General features: G+C 39.0%; 2 protein-coding genes across 2 annotated transcripts in view; one reads left to right on the forward strand and one right to left on the reverse strand.

The window, feature by feature from the left end:
• The window catches only part of LOC146703357 (proteasome activator complex subunit 4B-like), a 50,779-nt gene extending 45,052 nt beyond the window's left edge, over positions 1 to 5,727 (forward strand). The window contains exons 44-47 of the mRNA XM_085466557.1: positions 615 to 770; positions 1,701 to 1,839; positions 1,996 to 2,129; positions 4,940 to 5,727. Coding sequence (XP_085322683.1) covers positions 615 to 770; positions 1,701 to 1,839; positions 1,996 to 2,129; positions 4,940 to 5,074 — 564 coding nt within the window. The 3' untranslated portion in view covers positions 5,075 to 5,727. The remainder of the gene's footprint in view (positions 1 to 614; positions 771 to 1,700; positions 1,840 to 1,995; positions 2,130 to 4,939) is intronic.
• Positions 5,728 to 8,040: 2,313 nt separating this feature from the next.
• chac2 (ChaC, cation transport regulator homolog 2 (E. coli)) lies at positions 8,041 to 13,743 on the reverse strand. Its single transcript, XM_085466563.1, has 3 exons — positions 13,379 to 13,743; positions 12,053 to 12,088; positions 8,041 to 9,925 (listed from the first exon to the last, which is right to left on the reverse strand). The coding sequence occupies exons 1-3, from the start codon at positions 13,511 to 13,513 to the stop codon at positions 9,527 to 9,529; spliced, it is 570 nt and encodes a 189-aa protein (XP_085322689.1). The 5' UTR covers positions 13,514 to 13,743; the 3' UTR covers positions 8,041 to 9,526.
• Between the last annotated feature and the right edge of the window lie 3,745 nt (positions 13,744 to 17,488).

Here is a 17,488-nt window from a genome sequence, read left to right on the forward strand (position 1 = left end):
TTAGTTTATGGATACAGATGGTCAAGAGTCATGATAAGAATGCCTGTTTACATATTTATTATGATAACCATTGATTTGGATGATAACGAGTAGATATTTGTGAAATCTTGTAAACCCCAGCTGAGAAGCATCAGGAAACAACATAAATATGATATATATTAGCCCGTTTGTTTGTTTATTAGGTCTTTGCTGGTATGGCCAGCACCAGATTCCAAAATGTCTTTCTTCTGTTGCAATCTGTGTTTTTATTTTGCATTAAAATGTAGACAGTGTAACCAAAGTGGTGTAGAATCTGGTATAGAATATGGTAGGTGTATACGGTATACCCTTATTTATACACATTCTGTGTATATTTATACTTAGTGAAATAGATGTGCGATTATGAATATGTTGGCATACTTATATTGCGCAGGCACAGCCTCACAGAGTCATCCAGATGCTTCTTGAAAGATTTTAATTGCATGAAAAGAGAAAGTATTACATATAGATGTTGTGTACTCGAGTTTATATATCTTTTATGAGCAATATATCACCTTCAGGGCCTTTCGGGCATCAGTACAAACTCCAACTTGTCTCTCATTATCTCATCCCTTCTTTCTCTCCTCTCTCCTTAGATGGCAGGCAGCAGGTCATGGCATGCACGCTTCTCAGTGCTGACCTACCTCCAGATCATGGTTTTCTACAATTTGTTTACTCTGCTCAGTGTGCCCGCTGAGGTTCTCCGCATTCGAAAACTGGTGATGCAGCTGCTGCTAGATGAGCAGCTTGAGGTAACGTATTCACAAGCGCTGGTTTAACACAGCCCCTGGGATCTCTGTCAGGAGATAATAAAGGGCTGCTTTTCTAACCTAAACCTTAATCCATCTTTTCCATTCACAGTTATTGCTTAAAAATAACAGTCTGTCTCAGTGCTCACTGTAGTTACAGGGATGTTGATTGAGTACTGTGGCTGCCTGAAATCTCTTTGTCTGTGGCAGCTTGGACGATCTAAAAATAAGATTCAAGCTAAACCCAAAATAATTGTTTATTTGTCTTGACTTTAAATCCTCTAAATTACTTACTAATGTTTATTTATTGAATCGAATAAAAAAAAGCTTTACAACTGGTTCTCGGAGAACAGAAGTCTCTTGAAATATTGAGTAATGTCAGCTTTTGAGCAATCAATGTCCCACTTGTCTTGCTTTTAAACCCTTTAAACTGTCTACGTTTATTGATCTGGATGTACAGCACAGGTGAAAATCAATAACCCCTGCACTCCAATTGAATTGTCTAAATTACCAACACAGGTCCTTCTCTTAATATTTTGTTAACTGTGTGAGTGTAGAGTTGATTAATGCTTTGTCCTCGTATCACTGTCTGTTACAGTGCCTCAACCATCACTCAGAGCTTATTCATAATTTATGCAAAGTGATGCAGGAAGGCAGTGATGTTCTGCAACTGAATTTTACATCAGCTCAGCTCAGCATCTATCCCTCCTCCTCCTCCTCCCCTTCCTTTGCTTATATCTGTCCCGTGTACCTTGCTGTTCACCGATCTCCTTGGGCTCGCCTCCCTTAATAAATTGCACATGCATTCCTTGCCTCTAAAAATGCCTCGTGTTCTCCACAGCACTCTTTATTTGTCAGTTCTGATCTTCAAGGACCTGTTTTTTCCTCCCTCTTTCTCTCCTTCCTGTCCCGCTTTTCTCCTTCTCATTGTAGGTGAGGGACATGGCATGCACCACCCTCAGTGGTTTACTGCAGTGCCAGTTCTTCCCTCTGGACTCCAGTCTGCAGACACAGCTCCAGACGCTGAGTCAGACTTCCCTCCCCAAGGCCCGAGGGGAGCTGGCCTCTACAGGTACACACACACATATTTCCGTGCACGTCACAATTGCACAGTGAGGCAATCACAATAATACTTGCCCTATTACCCTTTCTTATCCCAGGGGAAATGTGAACCTTGAGATTCGAAGAGCTATTTCAACTCTCCCTTTGTGTGTGTGTGTGTGTGTAGATTTAGTGCGGCGCCATGCTGGAGTGCTCGGCCTCAGTGCGTGCATCCTGTCGAGCCCCTATGATGTCCCAGACTGGATGCCTCAGATATTGATGGACCTGAGCAGCCATCTCAATGACCCACAGCCTATAGAGGTGCGCGCACGCATTAGCCCCACCACACACACTCATATATAAACATCTAGCTCAAAACAGTGTGAGCTGAAAGAATACAATTTCATTGTCCAATTGAGGAGAAAATTGTGTCTTTGGTCTTACTTCAGGCATGAAGAATACATACAATGTAATCCGTAGAGCAGAGTTTGAATAATACATTATAGTGGTGTGGAGCCAATGATGACGATGGTTTAGTGCCTCTCCCATAGGAAAGTGAAAAAGATGAGAAAGAAAATCCAATAAAATACAGTTAAAATATTGTATTTGTAAAAATATTGATTAACATGTCTGTTACCGGAAAGATTAGTCGGAAAAAAATAGAATCTGGTAGAAATATTATATTTTGCCCATTATAGTAAAGGACACATATGTTGGTTACTGTAAATCATAGGCTGTATTTAAAAGGTGGAGATATCCATAATGATGATATCCGTATCCATGAGCTCCTGGTGTTCATATTTTCACGTGTCAAAGTAGGATCGTGGCCCCACATTTGGGGTTATTTGGAGTCAGAGATGTCAGTGTTTGGCAAGTCAACGGAGTGCTAACTTATCAGTCTATACTAGCAAACTTGGCTACCAACTTTCCGCACAGTGTCATCCTCACAATCATGCTGCCAATTAGCACGATTGCTGCAGAATCACTAAACTACTGTGAACCACATCCATATACATAGGTAATCACAGATACAAGTAAAATACACGTTAAAAAAAAAAAAAAGTCAGGAAGGTGTTCTTATCATCTCATCATCATCAGATTAATTACTGACTTTCCTTCTTTGGCCAAATAACTTTATACTTCATTCTTAGCTAACTAGAAACAACAGTTTCTAACAGTGTGCAATGAATAAATTATTTTTCCAAATTAGTTTTTAATTATTGTAAACAGTTTAGATCGTTGCTGCAAATATTTTCAGCTGCTAATCTGCATTTTACATTATGTGTCTCTAGATAGAGGATTTACCAGCCAAAACAGGAACTTTTGAATTTGCAGTTCATGTACTTAAACTTAAGTGTAGGCTTCATTGTAATAGATAGTGGCTGTAATCAAGGGTGGGTATGAGCGTTCACTGTTCAAAACAAATGAAGCAAGAAAAACAGTTGCTATCAACATTCTTTTTATTGCAGGACTTTACTACAGACTATAATGGAATTGTTCCACTACCGAGAAACAGCACATCACTTTGGGCTCATGTATATTAGTTTACATAAAAGTTTGGCCTTGAATCATGCATTACATCTTGTTTATCTAGAAGCCAAATATCTTTACATTCACACTTGAGAAATAACAATCCTATTTTCCCTGCTGTGGTTGCCAGATTAAAAATTATTCTGTTACCTTTTTATTATACATACCAGTGTATGGAAAAAGACAAACGCGGACAAACTCTCAGGCCTCTGGTACAGAGCAGTTAACAGTTATATAGACTGCATATACCACATAGAGCTATATACTGCATATTTTTTAATAAAAAATACTTGTTTGCATTGAAAAGGGGAAGATTATTAACTACTCATAAAGTAACTGTTTGTTAATACACTTGGATGTATGCTCTGTTGCATGTGTTGTGTGAAGGCACCATTTCTATATGATCCCAGGCATGTTTTTCTGCATTGTGTTCTATAAAAATCTAGGATGCTTTCACACTTGGTCCCTTTCAGCCCTCTTAACAACTCAGAGCTATTAGTCAGCATTTTTTGCGCATATGTAAACACTTCAACTGAACTCAGATGAAGGCATGAGAACACCAGGTATTTCTCTTTCTCCCACATGCACACAGCAGTGGAGGAAACATTGGCTCCCTTTAAGTCATTTTAGTCATACCAAACCTGTAAAAGCACTCTGCTGAAAATGCTGTTAAATTAAATATGATACAAACGCCTAACTAGTGGACTGCAGCTAATGATTATTATTCATGATGGATTGATCTGCGTCGTTTTTCTACTTTAGTCAATTTTTTTGTTTTATAGAAATTCTGAAAATAATAAGTACCATCAGACTGCCCTCGTTGGTCTTTTTTTAATTATGAAGACTGAGCTGTGTCCTTTTAAAAAGACTAATAAGTGATCGTGTCCCTAATTTCATGATACCTTCATTGGTCAACAAAAAGCAGATACCAGTTTATCTGTGATTGGTCGATATCAGCCAGCTGATGTATCACCAGGGCTTTAGCAATGAGGCAGATAATTGTATTTTTTCATGAATGGGATGTTGAGCTTTGTTAGCGTGTAGAGGACCAAATGTGCAGTGATGAATCATGCTCTAAAAATGATACTTAAGATGTATGTTTATTTTTATTCTCGGATGCTAAAAAAGTAGCTTTGCATAATTCATAGTTCAGATCATTACTTATTTACCAAATATTTACCATATATGTGGCCTTGTTGCCGCATCTCAGTTCATATTCTGTGTAAAACAAACTCTTTTAGGTCCCTTCCTCCCTCCTTTAAGCCATTTTTGTTCTGATTGGCTGCCCTTCACATGAAAACAGCAGTTTGAACAGGTCTCATGTGTTCACAGCCAAAGCGCCAGCCACTAGAGCTCTGTAGGATATCATACAGAGCTAAGATTGGAAAAAAATATTGCATCATAGAGATTTCAGTCTTCATACAGGTTTAATATGAGCATCCACCATGTTTTCGATGAAAGACAGCAGGAAAAAACCCAATAAAGTAAATACAGTAAAGCTGATAAACTCACTTGTGTTTTGTGGTGTTGTTTCTAAATGTGCACACTGCATTCACCTAGATTATGTTTATGTATGATGATTTTGATTTTCTTACCCAAAGATGACGGTGAAGAAGACCTTGTCAGAATTTCGGCGTACTCACCACGACAACTGGCAGGAGCATCGACAGTGCTTCACTGACGATCAGCTGCTCGTGCTCACAGACCTGCTGGTGTCACCCTGTTATTACGCCTAGACAGAAATTTCCTGCCTTCCCAGGTCTTCGTAAGCCATGTAGGACCACTACCAGAGAAATTAATTACACAACGGCTGGGAACTCCAGTCTTGTGCAGCCTGTAAAATAATATCTGATAATGCTAGCAGGGCGCTCTCCCGCTGGAACCTCACTTGCCACCGTTGGCCTTCACTAAACCCAGCAAGTAAGCAATCCTGGGCAAAATGGTTTCAAATTTTAACTAGCATGGTATTTTTAGTCAAAGGTGGCCACTTTAGAGGGAAAGGTTTGGTTTATATTGAGAAAGTCTTTTTATTGCTAATCATCATTGTTCCGGTATGTACTTTTAAAAGAGTTCTAACTTGTGCACGTTATTAAATACAGGGAAGACATTCCTTCATGATAATGTTCATGTGTGAAATTATAAATATATATAAATGTACGCAATATAGGCAGCACGGTGGCACAGTGGTTAGCACTGTTGCCGCACAGCAAGAAGGTCCTGAGTTCAATTCCACCATCAGGCCGGGGTCTTTCTGTGTGGAGTTTGCATGTTCTCCCCGTGTTTGCGTGGGTTCTCTCCGGGTACTCCGGCTTCCTCCCACCGTCCAAAGACATGCAGCTTGTGGGGATAGGTTAATTGGATAATCCAAATTGCCACTAGGTGTGAATGGTTGTCTGTCCTTGTGTGTTAGCCCTGCGACAGACTGGCGACCTGTCCAGGGTGTACCCTGCCTCTTCCCCTATGACAGCTGGGATAGGCTCCAGCGACCCTGAAAAGGATAAGCGAATGGATGGATGTATGCAATATATTCAGAAAATATTTGTGAAATTGTAATCTAAAAATTATCGTTGTTGTATTTCTACAGCTATATTGTATCCAACACTTATAAAGCTATCTTAAAGCACTCATGATATATAATACCTCATATTGACATTAATTATATCATTTATATAAATAAAAAGAAGAAATAAAAATTGTATATATCATATTAGATCATAAAAATCTGTGACCTGCAGTAACAATGGTGTCATATTTCTATAGGCCACATTTTGTCATGTTCTGCATTAGTTCTGCACTGAGAATTTACCGTGTCCTGTGAAATAAATGCATTATTTGTAAAGTGTGGTGCTTCTTTTTGAGTGTTGCATGTTTGCAGGGTTGGCTGACTGTATAAAGCACCAGCTGTTTATCTCTGTACAGCAATGTCACATAGCAGTACACTTCATTCTGTGCAGAGCTCAAACATAAAAGCTTCTTCTTGCGAGGATAGTTTTGTGCCACTGCGCCCTGTTACTAGAGCCTGTGCACATTAGCACCAGCGTAGCTAGACCCCTTTTACTGCTGCAGCCTAGTAAAATCTCAGGTCTGAGTTTTAACAAGTTCCTGTATGTCGCACAGGAGTCATTTAGATTTAGATTAAGACATGAAAAGAGCAGGGTTTTTGTTTTTTTGAATGCACAATGTCAAAAAGCTTTTAGTGCTAAAACTTGAAATATATTCTACAGTTGAATGCTCGAAAAACTTAAGTGTCTAAACTTTGTGTTTTGACTTATTTTCATAGATTATATATTAATAATTATCCATCTGTTTTCTTAACCCCTCATCTATGTCAGGGTTGTGAGGGACTAGAGCCTATTCTAGCTTTAAATTGGGTGAGAAGGAGGGTAAACAGTGGACAGATCACCAGTCCATCAGGATATATTTACTCACTGGCTACTTCATTAGGTTCGCTTGTTCAATAGCTTATTAACATAAATATCTAATCAGCCAGTCACATGGCAGCAACTGAGTTTAGCATGCAGACATGGTCAAGAAGGACTGCTGAATTTCAAACTGAGAACCAGCATGGGGGGAAAATGGTTATTTTAGTGACTCTGAACATAGTTGTATGTCTTAGTATTTCAGAAACTGCTGATCTACTGGGAATCCCTACACAGCCATCTGTAGGGTTTACAGAGACAGGTACAAAAACAAAATATCCAGTGAGCAGCAGATCTCTCAGTGAAAATGCTTTGTTGATGCTAGAGGTCAGAGGAGACAGCTTTGAGCTGGTAGGAAGACATAGTAACTCAAATAACAACTCAGTACAACCACAGTAAGGAGGAGAGCATCTCTGAACACACAACACGTCGGACCTTGAAGTCCATAGGTTACAGGACCAGAAGACCACACCAGGTGCCACTCCTGTCATCTAAGAAGAGGAAATTGAGGCCACAATTTGCATGGGCTCTCCAAAATTGGACAGCAGAAGTTTGGAAATATTGCCTGATCTGATGAGTCTTTTTCTGCTTTTTTGGATAGTAGGGTCTAATGTAAACTACATGAAAGCTTGGATCTATTCTGCCTTATATCAGGGGTTCAGGTGGTGGTGCAATGGTTTGAGGGATATTTTCATGGCACACTTTGGGCCCCTTAGTGCCAACTGAGCATTGTTTGAAACCTGCAGCCTACCTCAGTATTGCTTCTGATGATACTCATTTTTTTATGTCCACAGTACGCTAAAGACTGTAACATTATGACTGTAAAGTAAGCAAAGGTAGGTTGATGTAGCAGAAGAAATAGCCACTTGTGTCCCACTGAGTGTGTGTGTGTGTGTTAAAGATGGAATCACAGTTCGAGCTGTCACTCTTTTATTCTGCTTGTTGATGTTTTTCTGATGCAGTCGTGTTGAATTTGATGTGTTTACTGTGCTGAGACGGAGGCAGGCAGAATGAGAAGCAGCCGATGCCGGCTCCCCTGTGCTAGAACTACTAATCTTGACACAGAGTAAGTAAAGGTTAGACTAAACAATGTGTGTTTGCTTAAAGTGATTTTCATGACAACTACTTCATCATAGCAGGAAGAGAGATAGGCTGTATTTAGAAAAGCTGCATTACCAGATTGGACAATTTTTTTAGCTGTATTTATTACAGCGTTTCAACCGATTTGTCAAGTTTTAGATTTATTTTATTAAAGTTACTAAAAAAAAACAAGGAAAAATAACTGGGGCGTCATTATATTTTAATTGCAATAAGGTTTTATTTTTTAATAAACGGTTCAGTAGAATACTTCAGGAACACATTAGACTAACCATAGCAAGACAGAAAAGAAAAGCCTACACTGACAATGAAAGGCTGTCATTTGTCACAGCAGTGCATTGAGCTGAACACTAACATTAACATGCTCACGGTGACAGTACTAACGGTGCTGATGTTTCTAAAGTTCTAAAGTGAAATGTTTACAGTGTTTACCATGCTAACAAAGGTTAATTAGCACTTAATTTGCAGCTGCATCTGTCATTGTTTTTGTGTCTGATTATGAAACCAACTTAGAGCTAGAGTGTGCAAAAAACATGTGCCAACCCTAATTTCTTTACATTTTACTTCCAAGGAGCCAGATTTCCTTCAAATTCTTTAAAGTGAGCTTGAGCAGTAGTTCTCTAAAAGCCTTGTTCTTTGGACATGGGCTGCTCTTTCACTCACTTTAAGTCCAGTCCTTGTACCTGACCATTTTTAGAGGAATAAAAGAGCACCAGCAAGGTGATTTCCAAAGCGCTATTAGCTGAAAACTTGGCATAGCTTGTCATGAATGTGCAGTGTGTCCTATCATTTGAGGGAAACTGGACAACTTGAGGAGAAAAGACAAAATATCTACAGCAGATAAACAGTATCTGAAAGTCATGTCTTAAGATATAGGAAAAAAATCTGATATATTCTCATATCCATCATGCGGTAATAGCTTCATTTTAATGATCTCACACTGCTAGACTGGCCTCTAGCAGTGTGAGATCAGCTTGACACAGAATAAAACAAAAGGCAGCCAACATCCAGAGAAGAGCTTTAAATGTCCTTCAACAAGCTCAGAGAACTATTCCTGAAGAATGCTTAAAGAAATGACGAGCTTGCCTAAGAGTTCAGTCATGTTGAATATTGACTTTCAAGCTTTATAGAATTATACTCTGCTTTTACATCCCATAGTATATTTCCATATTTCAATAAATCGCTGTACCCATTTCCCCATTTTCTTAACAAAATATAAAGAAATGAGGGTTGGCTCAAGACTTTTAGCTCTATATTTAATAAACGTTAAACCAGACATGAAGCAGCTCAGGTTTGAGTGTTAAATGTTTAATAACTAATATGCAATAACATTAGCAATTCTTTCTCATCTTGGCTAGTCAACGCCAGATATTAAATACCTATATTTAAACCATATATATTGAAACTGTTCTGTAGGGATTTATATTGAAACTTAACTTGCGATCTGTACATTTTTGGTAATTTATGTTTTCTATACCAGTTTATGTGTTATTACTTTGAAGCAGCTTTCAGTGGATATTTATTTGCACTGAAATCCTGAACAAAATAACATTATTTAGTCAACTAATGAGGTCAACATGTCCCATCCTACATGTAACAAACATCTTTATTGGACAAGTTTACCTTAAACCCTGAGATCATGTGACGAACCCAGCCCAATATAGACATTTTTTAAAAATCAACTGCTGTTACTGAATTTTTCTGTCCGTTTTCTAGCCTCTCTCTTACTAAAGTTTCAAGAGAAAACAGATGTGTGTCTGAGTCCTCAGGCAGAAAAGTCCTCACGGCGTCAGCCAGCTGAAACAGGTACTCTGTATTTTTCCCGCTTGGACCGGTAGAGTTGATGATCTGAATGGCGATCTCCTCCAGGGGTGCGGGGCCGAGGTAGTTGGGATTGTCCTTGGAGCCGATGTAGATCAGCGTCTGGCTTGGCGAGCAAGTGAGTGATGGATGGGGGTGAAAGGTCACCGTGACGACCTGATAACCACCTTTTTCTCGGTAGTCGAGGTAGCGCTTCACTTCTTCCTCCCGGCCAGTCGGCAGTTTGTAGGCAACACCCCAAACACACCCCTGAGGAAAGCAAAATGGCTTAGAGGTCCATAACCTGATGACATTTTCTTAGGTACACCTGTTCAACTGCTTCTTCACACAAATCTAATTGGTGGCAGCATCTCAGTGCATTTAAGAATGTAGACATGGTAGACAAGAATACCTACTGAATTTCAAACTTACTGGTCTGAGTATTTCAGAAACTGCTGATCTACTGGGATTTTCTCACACAACGACCTCTAGGGTTTATAGACAATAGTTCAAAACAGAGAAAATATGTCAGTGTGGACCAAAATGTTAGAGGAATGTTTCCAGAGCCCTTTTGAATGTATGCCTTGAAGAATTAAGGCAGTGCAAAAAGGGTTCCAACCACTACCAATGCCCATGTCCTTAATAAAGTGTCCGGTAAATGTATTAGTATTTACATTTGATAAATGATGATATATAATCACCTTGTCTAAAGTCACAATAAAAGTCAAAATAAAAATAACTGACATAACCAATGTTATGTTCAAAAACACTAACCATACTCACACCCAGAAAATTATTATAATCAATTACTCTCTTGCTTCTACGCTGTGAGTATTTCTTATTGTATTTTATGTTTGCAAACATCCAAGGACTTTACCTTGGACTTCAAGAAACTATAATTGATAGTTTTCAGCATTTATTTCAAACTTATCACACTTATCAGTCAATTCTAAAAACGGATTCCTGCCATGCTTTACTACATCACAACTCATACTACAGTACTGTGCAAAATCCTCAAGCCACTCCTCATTTTTAGACATTTTGCTTTTAAGAAGTCAGACTTTCAAGTTCTTTTTTAAAGACATCTTGAGCAACAGTTCTTCAGGCTTTCTGAAGTCTTTCAAACTTTTTCCTTCTAGACATTGGCTGCTTTTTCACTCATTTTCATTCCAGTCGTTGATCATTTTCAGAGATTGTTGTTTTATTTTATTTGTTTGGTTGTCGCACCGAAACTGGATTGTTCAAATTGCCTTTAGTAAGTACAGACATGGTCAGGAGAGAGGTACAACATTGAGTATCTGTTGGCATCTGTGAAACACAGCTTAGTTGTGGTTTGGGGCTGCATTTCAGCCAGTGGTACTGGGTATCTTATCAAAATTATGTAATAATAAGCATTGAAAAGTACAGTCAGACTTTGATCCAACATAAAAACACTATCTGGGAAGCATTTGGCAACAGACTGCCACTGGAACACTATTAGACATGGATTGGCCTCCCCAGAGCCTAGACCTCAAGATTATTAAAGCAGAGTGGGATCACCTTGACAGAGAACAGAACAAAAGGCAGCCAACATCCAAAAAAAAGACTTCTGAAACATCTTTAGACATCTGGAGAACTATTCCAGAAGTCTCTTTCCCATTTTCCTAGCAACATAAAAAAATGAGGGGTCACTCAAGACTTTTGTACAGTACTGTCTATAAGAGGTTTATAGACAGTCTTCTTTCCTGCGCCGTTTTCACTCCTGTCTGCCTTGTAAAAGCACGAAACTCTGCAAAACTGTTTATAATTAAAGTATAGCACTTTCTATGTATGTAAGTGAACACAAAAAGTTCTCTCTGAAGTGGAATCCAATTTGTGCAGCTTTGTACACTGATCGCCTTCACACTCCAACTCTTGTCTTAATTATAGCCAATAAAACAAGAATACATAACAAGGTAGGTGGATTATGACCTTCAGGTAGTAATAATCTCTCATTACTGTGTAAATAACATGTAATTTTGTTTGCTTCCTGCAATGCAAACATCAAAGTGATGACAATAAAGGCATACGTCTTGTACCTATTATGTAATGAAGTTACCAGTCAATGAAGGAAAGAACAAACAAATGGGGGCTATTTTGAGTATGTAGTCCGTATTTATGGAAAAACATCAAGAATATGACCAATATAATTTCTTCTTTTCTATTATCGTTTCTTTCGTTTCCATTAATTTTTGATAATGAATGGTTCTGCTCATCTGTCAAGCTATTAATTGAATTTGTGGTTGGAATCACAAATTATTTCTTTCTGACATCATAAAGACTTTTTAATACTGACTGATTAATAAAGGAATACGTCATGGGCACACTACAAAGAAATTGTTATTGCACCCTGATGTTAAGAAAGGGGGTATAACTCACCTCAGGATTCTCCACGAGTGTCACAACCCGGCCAGGCTGCAAAGAACACACAAACACACATAATAAATGGCTTTGTCATTAAATTGCAAGTTGGTTAGCACACATATTGCAGGAAATGGGATCTTTCTGAAAGGTTACAGGCACGGTGGGGGAAATAATTATTTGATCCCCTGTTGAATTTGTAATGTTGCTCACTTACAGAGAAATTGGTTAAATTTTCATTAATTGGTTTTTATGGTAGTTTCATTTTAATGGAGAGAGACAGAATATCAACCAAAAGTCCAGGAAAAAAGCATATTACATAAACACTATAAATTGATTTGCATGTCACTGAGTTAAATAAGTATTTGATCTCCTATAATCTAGCCAGAATTCTGTGTTCATGTGGTACACAGATTACAATCAATCGATTACAGATGCGCTTGATTTCAAGTTATATTTGTAAAGCATGCTTGTCCATAAAATCGGGTTTTTCCATCCCAACCTCTCTACCTCCATAGGCAAGACCTAAGAGCTGGATAAGAATGTAAACCTCCACAAAGCTGTAATGGACTGCAAGTCAATCAACAGTAGGTTTGGTGAGAAGGTGACAACTTTTGGTGACATTATTTGGAAATGAAGGAAATAAAAAGATTATCAATCACCCTATAGAAAATCTGTGGGGGGAACTGAAGTTTCAAGTTGCCAAGTACTAAGGCATGTTTTGCTTGGCGATGAAATACTTCTTTCAATCAATGACATGCAAATGAATTTATAGCTTTTACTTCTGAATTTCTGGTTGATATTCTGCATCTCACCGTAAACAGTTCGAGACTGTTTATTCCGTTGTGTGTGATCAAAATTACAAATTCAGCAGAAAAACAAACAATTATTTCTTCCACTGTATAATATCACCTGTACACTTTATAATGCAGTGGTTGCCAGACTGTGAGGTGGACACGTATTGATTGGCAGCGCTTGGCAGACCAGGAGAAAAAGAGTGGATAAAATTAGAATTACATTAGAAAATGAATACGTTTTCTAAAGCTGGGCAAACAAAGAAAAGTTGTGGTTTTAATCCGATATAAGATTACAGGAGTCTATAAATCGCCATATTAGGGGGAATATTGCTAACATGGATTTAAATATTAAAGGGCAACATCTAGCCCATTTATAAGGAATAAAGGTTAGGACATAAAGGCGTTAACTTTGTAATAATATAAGCCGAAGTGAAGTGTCTTCAGTAATGTCTGCCGTGCACTAAAACACACTGTAGCAACATTAGGTAGTACTTTTTTCATTCTGGCCGCTATGAATCAGTTCCCAAAGCCAGCAAGGTATACTCACCTTACCCGGTACACCTCGATGGTCGGTACTGCCTTGCCAAAACCGGCGACTGAAGCCTTTTATGTACCCAATTCTCTTTTCCTCGTAAGGAAAATCTACTTTCCATATCAGTGAGCCGTAACCGAACACCCACATGATGAGAGGTTAGGCTAACAGAAAAGGACGGGTGAGCTGGACGAAATAGTCACCTGTAATCGCGACGCCTACGACTTATAACAAGAGCTACAGCATTATAAAAGCTGACGTGTTCACCTGTATGAGTAAAGGTGATATCTAAAAACAGGAAAACGTGCTTGAAGCACCGGTTCCGTGTTCAGCGGACAAACTGTCAAGTAATACGGATTACGTAAGTTCCTTCACTTCCACTAAATACCTTTCAGTTTAAATGACAATTCTGGAGAATCTGCACATTTTTGGCCAAGAAAGCTAAATTATGACTTTTCGGTTGTTGAATCAAATGATACCCATTCTTTTCGCACCGTGTTGTGCTTACAGCATATGCCGTATCACTTTCTTGCAAATGCTTTCGGGCCACCTGCTTTTAATTTGAAGGTGAAGCCACAATTCCGGATGTTTGTAGCTATTTCTGTGCTGGTTTTAGTTAGGCCAAACGGTACAGATAAACAAGAAACGCTGTCATCGTGATGTATGTCTAAATAGCAAGAGATTATAATTTTGTAATAAGTAGTTTGAATATGTCCATGACTTCCTTGTTACCGTTCAGTACAGTGGGATAAATTTAGTTTAGGTTCACATCAATTTATTTCAACAAACTTTATTTTTTTAACTAAAAAATAAAACAAACAAGACAGAAATATTATTAGATTAGTCTACTATTGTATGATATTAATCGTGGACGTTAACGATTAATGGATGTGTTAATGTGACCTTTTCTTGTCAAAAAAAAGTCACAATTAACTCTTAATAACATACAAAACTTTTGTTTCCTTCTTTATTTTTATTTTTTTTAAATCTCGTCTTTTCTCGAATGTTGGGTTCACCTATTACCCGATGTACCCTAAACCCCTACAAGATTATTTTATTTTAGGCTATGGCTCTCATGATTTCTTTTCAGCTCATTTCTTCTTTTGTGTGGCCTTTTTTCAAACATGAGCTGGGACAGATAACACAGGGCTTTCATCCTGACACCAGGGGGTGCTGAGTTTCTATTTCCCACAGTGTGTCATGGCACGCTTCTTTCATGTATGCCGTGAGAGCACTGATTCAGAACCAAATTAAGTGGACAGCAGCAATATGGTCTCTAATGCCATGCTCATTCCCCTGCCTCTGAGAACAGCTAGTCAGCAAATCTTTTATCTGAGACTCCAGTTTGGAGATGCAGCTCAATAGCTGAAATCCCCAGCTGTGGTAGCTGAGGAAATATCCACCATTTAGATACCCTTATTCAAGAAACCAAAGCCAAACTTGGGGTAGCTGAGCTGATCGCTGAGTGACAGAAGATCAGAAGTCAGCTCTAAACTGGAAAAAAAAAATGGAAACAGTAACTGTGTTGGTCATAAAACCTGTTGCCATCTACTCAAAAACATATTCTTTTTGCTTTTTAGCCCCCCGCATGTTATCTTTTACTTTTATAATTAAAGTATGTTGTTTTGTAAATGCACCATGTGAATTGAGGTATTTACACTCATCTGCGATTTAAGCACTCCTTGGAAGTATTGAATGGACTCCTCTTTGACTTCAAAAATGCCTCTAATTCTTTGTGGCACAGATTCAGCAAGGTGCTGGAAATATCTCTCAGTGAGTCCATAATGACATGATAGCTTCACACAGCTGCTGCAGATTTGTTAGCTCATATCCCTGACATGGTCAAGAAATCAGTTTGAGATGACTGGACTGGATTGTCACATGGTGTGTTATCAAGATGGAAGCGGCTATCGGACGATGGGTACATTGTGATTATAAAGAGATGGGTATAGTTAGCTACAATACTTAGGCAGGCTGTGGGGTTTAAACAATGCTTGATTGGTACTAAGGGGTCCAAATTTTGTCAAGAAAATATCCTCCACACCGTTACACCACCGGATTGATCTATGCTTTCATGTTACTTACAGAAAGTTCAGACCCTACTATCCAAATGTTGCAGAGAAATGGAGATTCATCACAACAGCAAACATATATTTGGGGCGATTGTGGCTCAAGAGTTGGGAGTTCGCCTTGTAATCGGAAGGTTGCCGGTTCGAGCCCCGGCTTGGACAGTCTTATGTCCTTGGGCAAGACACTTCACCCGTTTCCTACTGGTGGTGGTCAGAGGGCCTGGTGGCGCCAGTGTCCGGCAGCCTCGCCTCTGTCAGTGTGCCCCAGGGTGGCTGTGGCTACAATGTAGCTTGCCATCACCAGTGTGTGAATGGGTGGATGACTGGTTGCAAAAAGTGCTTTGGGGTCCTTAGGGACTAGTAAAGCGCTATACAAATACAGGCCATTTACCATATTTTCAGTGTTCTTTTATCCAGTTTTGGTGAGCACCCATGTGGTTTTCTGCTGTTGATGTAGTCCACTTGCTTCGAGGTTCAGAGGTGCTCTTCTGCTTTCCTCAGTTAAAACAAGTGGCTATTTAAGATATTTAAGATATTTAAGATTCTTCTTAGTTCTTAGTTCAAAGTAGTCTAGCTAATCTCCTCTAATATTTGACATCAACAAGGCGACTGTGAATCAATGCCACAAATAACTTGCAAACTGTATCTCTATGCTGTATCTATCTTTGACACTTTTATTAGTGTGGCGAGGTGTGGTTTGTGGCACAGCAGCAGGGGAGGGGTGGAGCAGTGGGTTCGGGGTTTGGTGTCAGCGGAAGACCAACACAGCTGATTTCCATCGTATAATCACGCCTTCCCTATTAGAGTTAGATGCCAGGACCTGACGGGAGAGCTGCGTGTGCTGCACTGGAGATAGACAGCTGTAAAGATGCCCAACCGAAGTCACTGGAAAAATTATAAATAAACATTCAATTACCTGCAAAGCTACGTGCCGTAGAAAATATTTACTTGTGTTAGTTCTCGTTGTTTGTTACCTTTGTATTCCAGTGACAAACAACATAGACATTTAGGCAAGTCTAAACAGTTTGTTCTGCATCGTGTTTGTGTTCTAAGAAAAGAAGCTAATTCTTTTTTCATAATGAAGAACATGTTTTATTTACTCGACTAAAGAAAACACATGCATTTCCTCTCTAGGTGAATTTGTTGTGTCCTGTTTGGTAGATGGTAAACAAAGATGTTGTAGCGAATGTGAAGATAACGCATGAGAAATGACTGGAAATAGCGTTTAGTGTAAACGTTCTGTTCCTCTATCTAATCAGTACCAATCTGAAACCCATTTTCCCCTTTAACACATTCTAGTACAGAGCATAAACATTACATATCTTATAAATTAAATCTACAGTAATCCACCCTTTATTCCAGATTTAATCAAAAGACTCATTATGTCAACAAGATAATCAAAGCAAATATGTCATCATTGCAGAACAATCATTCTGTGCTGGTATGTAGGTGGCTATGCATGCACAGCTTCACTCTGTGTTATTTCTTCTCCCAGTTTCTCCATACACGTTACATCAATTTGATTCTCTTAGGCTTTCTTCTTCTCTGACAAGCATTTCCTCTCAGTCTCCTTCTCCCCGTGCTCCTCCTCTCTTTGTGTTCCCTCTCCAAATGCAGAGCTGCTCCTAAACCTTCCTGTTCTCCTCCTGCAGAGTATTCTGTTTATTCGACAGGGAGGTGGCCAAGATAGTTCTTTGCTCGATCATTTCCCTCTGAATTTTGTTCATTTTTGCAAGCCCACTTTCACGTTGGAAGACTGCATTTGAATCAGAATTGTGTTATTTGATCGGTTTTTTGCTCTCAAAATTGTGCTCGCTCGCAAAAATTCAACCTGCCTGGGTCAGTTTCCTTGACATGATGAACCCTACTGAAAAACATGTAGCAAACACACCAAGGGGTAAATCAGATAATGCCACATCAGGTTGAATCTATGTGGATGGATCAGACTGTATCATGCTTGACAACTGACAGAGAGCACTGGTTTCCTTTAACCTCATAACCACCAGTTTTTCCCTGACCTCACATTTGATGTTGTAGTCGTGTAAAAGAGGTTCAA

The sequence above is a fragment of the Copadichromis virginalis genome, linkage group LG8 (genome assembly GCF_057382275.1).
Source record: "Copadichromis virginalis isolate Kocher_CV1m ecotype Utaka linkage group LG8, C_Virginalis_male_GT1.1, whole genome shotgun sequence".
Taxonomy (NCBI): domain Eukaryota; kingdom Metazoa; phylum Chordata; class Actinopteri; order Cichliformes; family Cichlidae; genus Copadichromis; species Copadichromis virginalis.

Coding starts and splice junctions, on each gene's coding strand:
- chac2 (XM_085466563.1), bottom strand. CDS start 13,513: ATGTGGGTGTTCGGTTACGGCTCACTGATATGGAAAGTAGATTTTCCT. Junction 12,089..13,378: donor ATCGAGGTGTACCGGGTAAG/GTGAGTATACCT, acceptor TGTTCTTTGCAG/CCTGGCCGGGTTGTGACACT. Junction 9,926..12,052: donor CACTCGTGGAGAATCCTGAG/GTGAGTTATACC, acceptor TGCTTTCCTCAG/GGGTGTGTTTGGGGTGTTGC.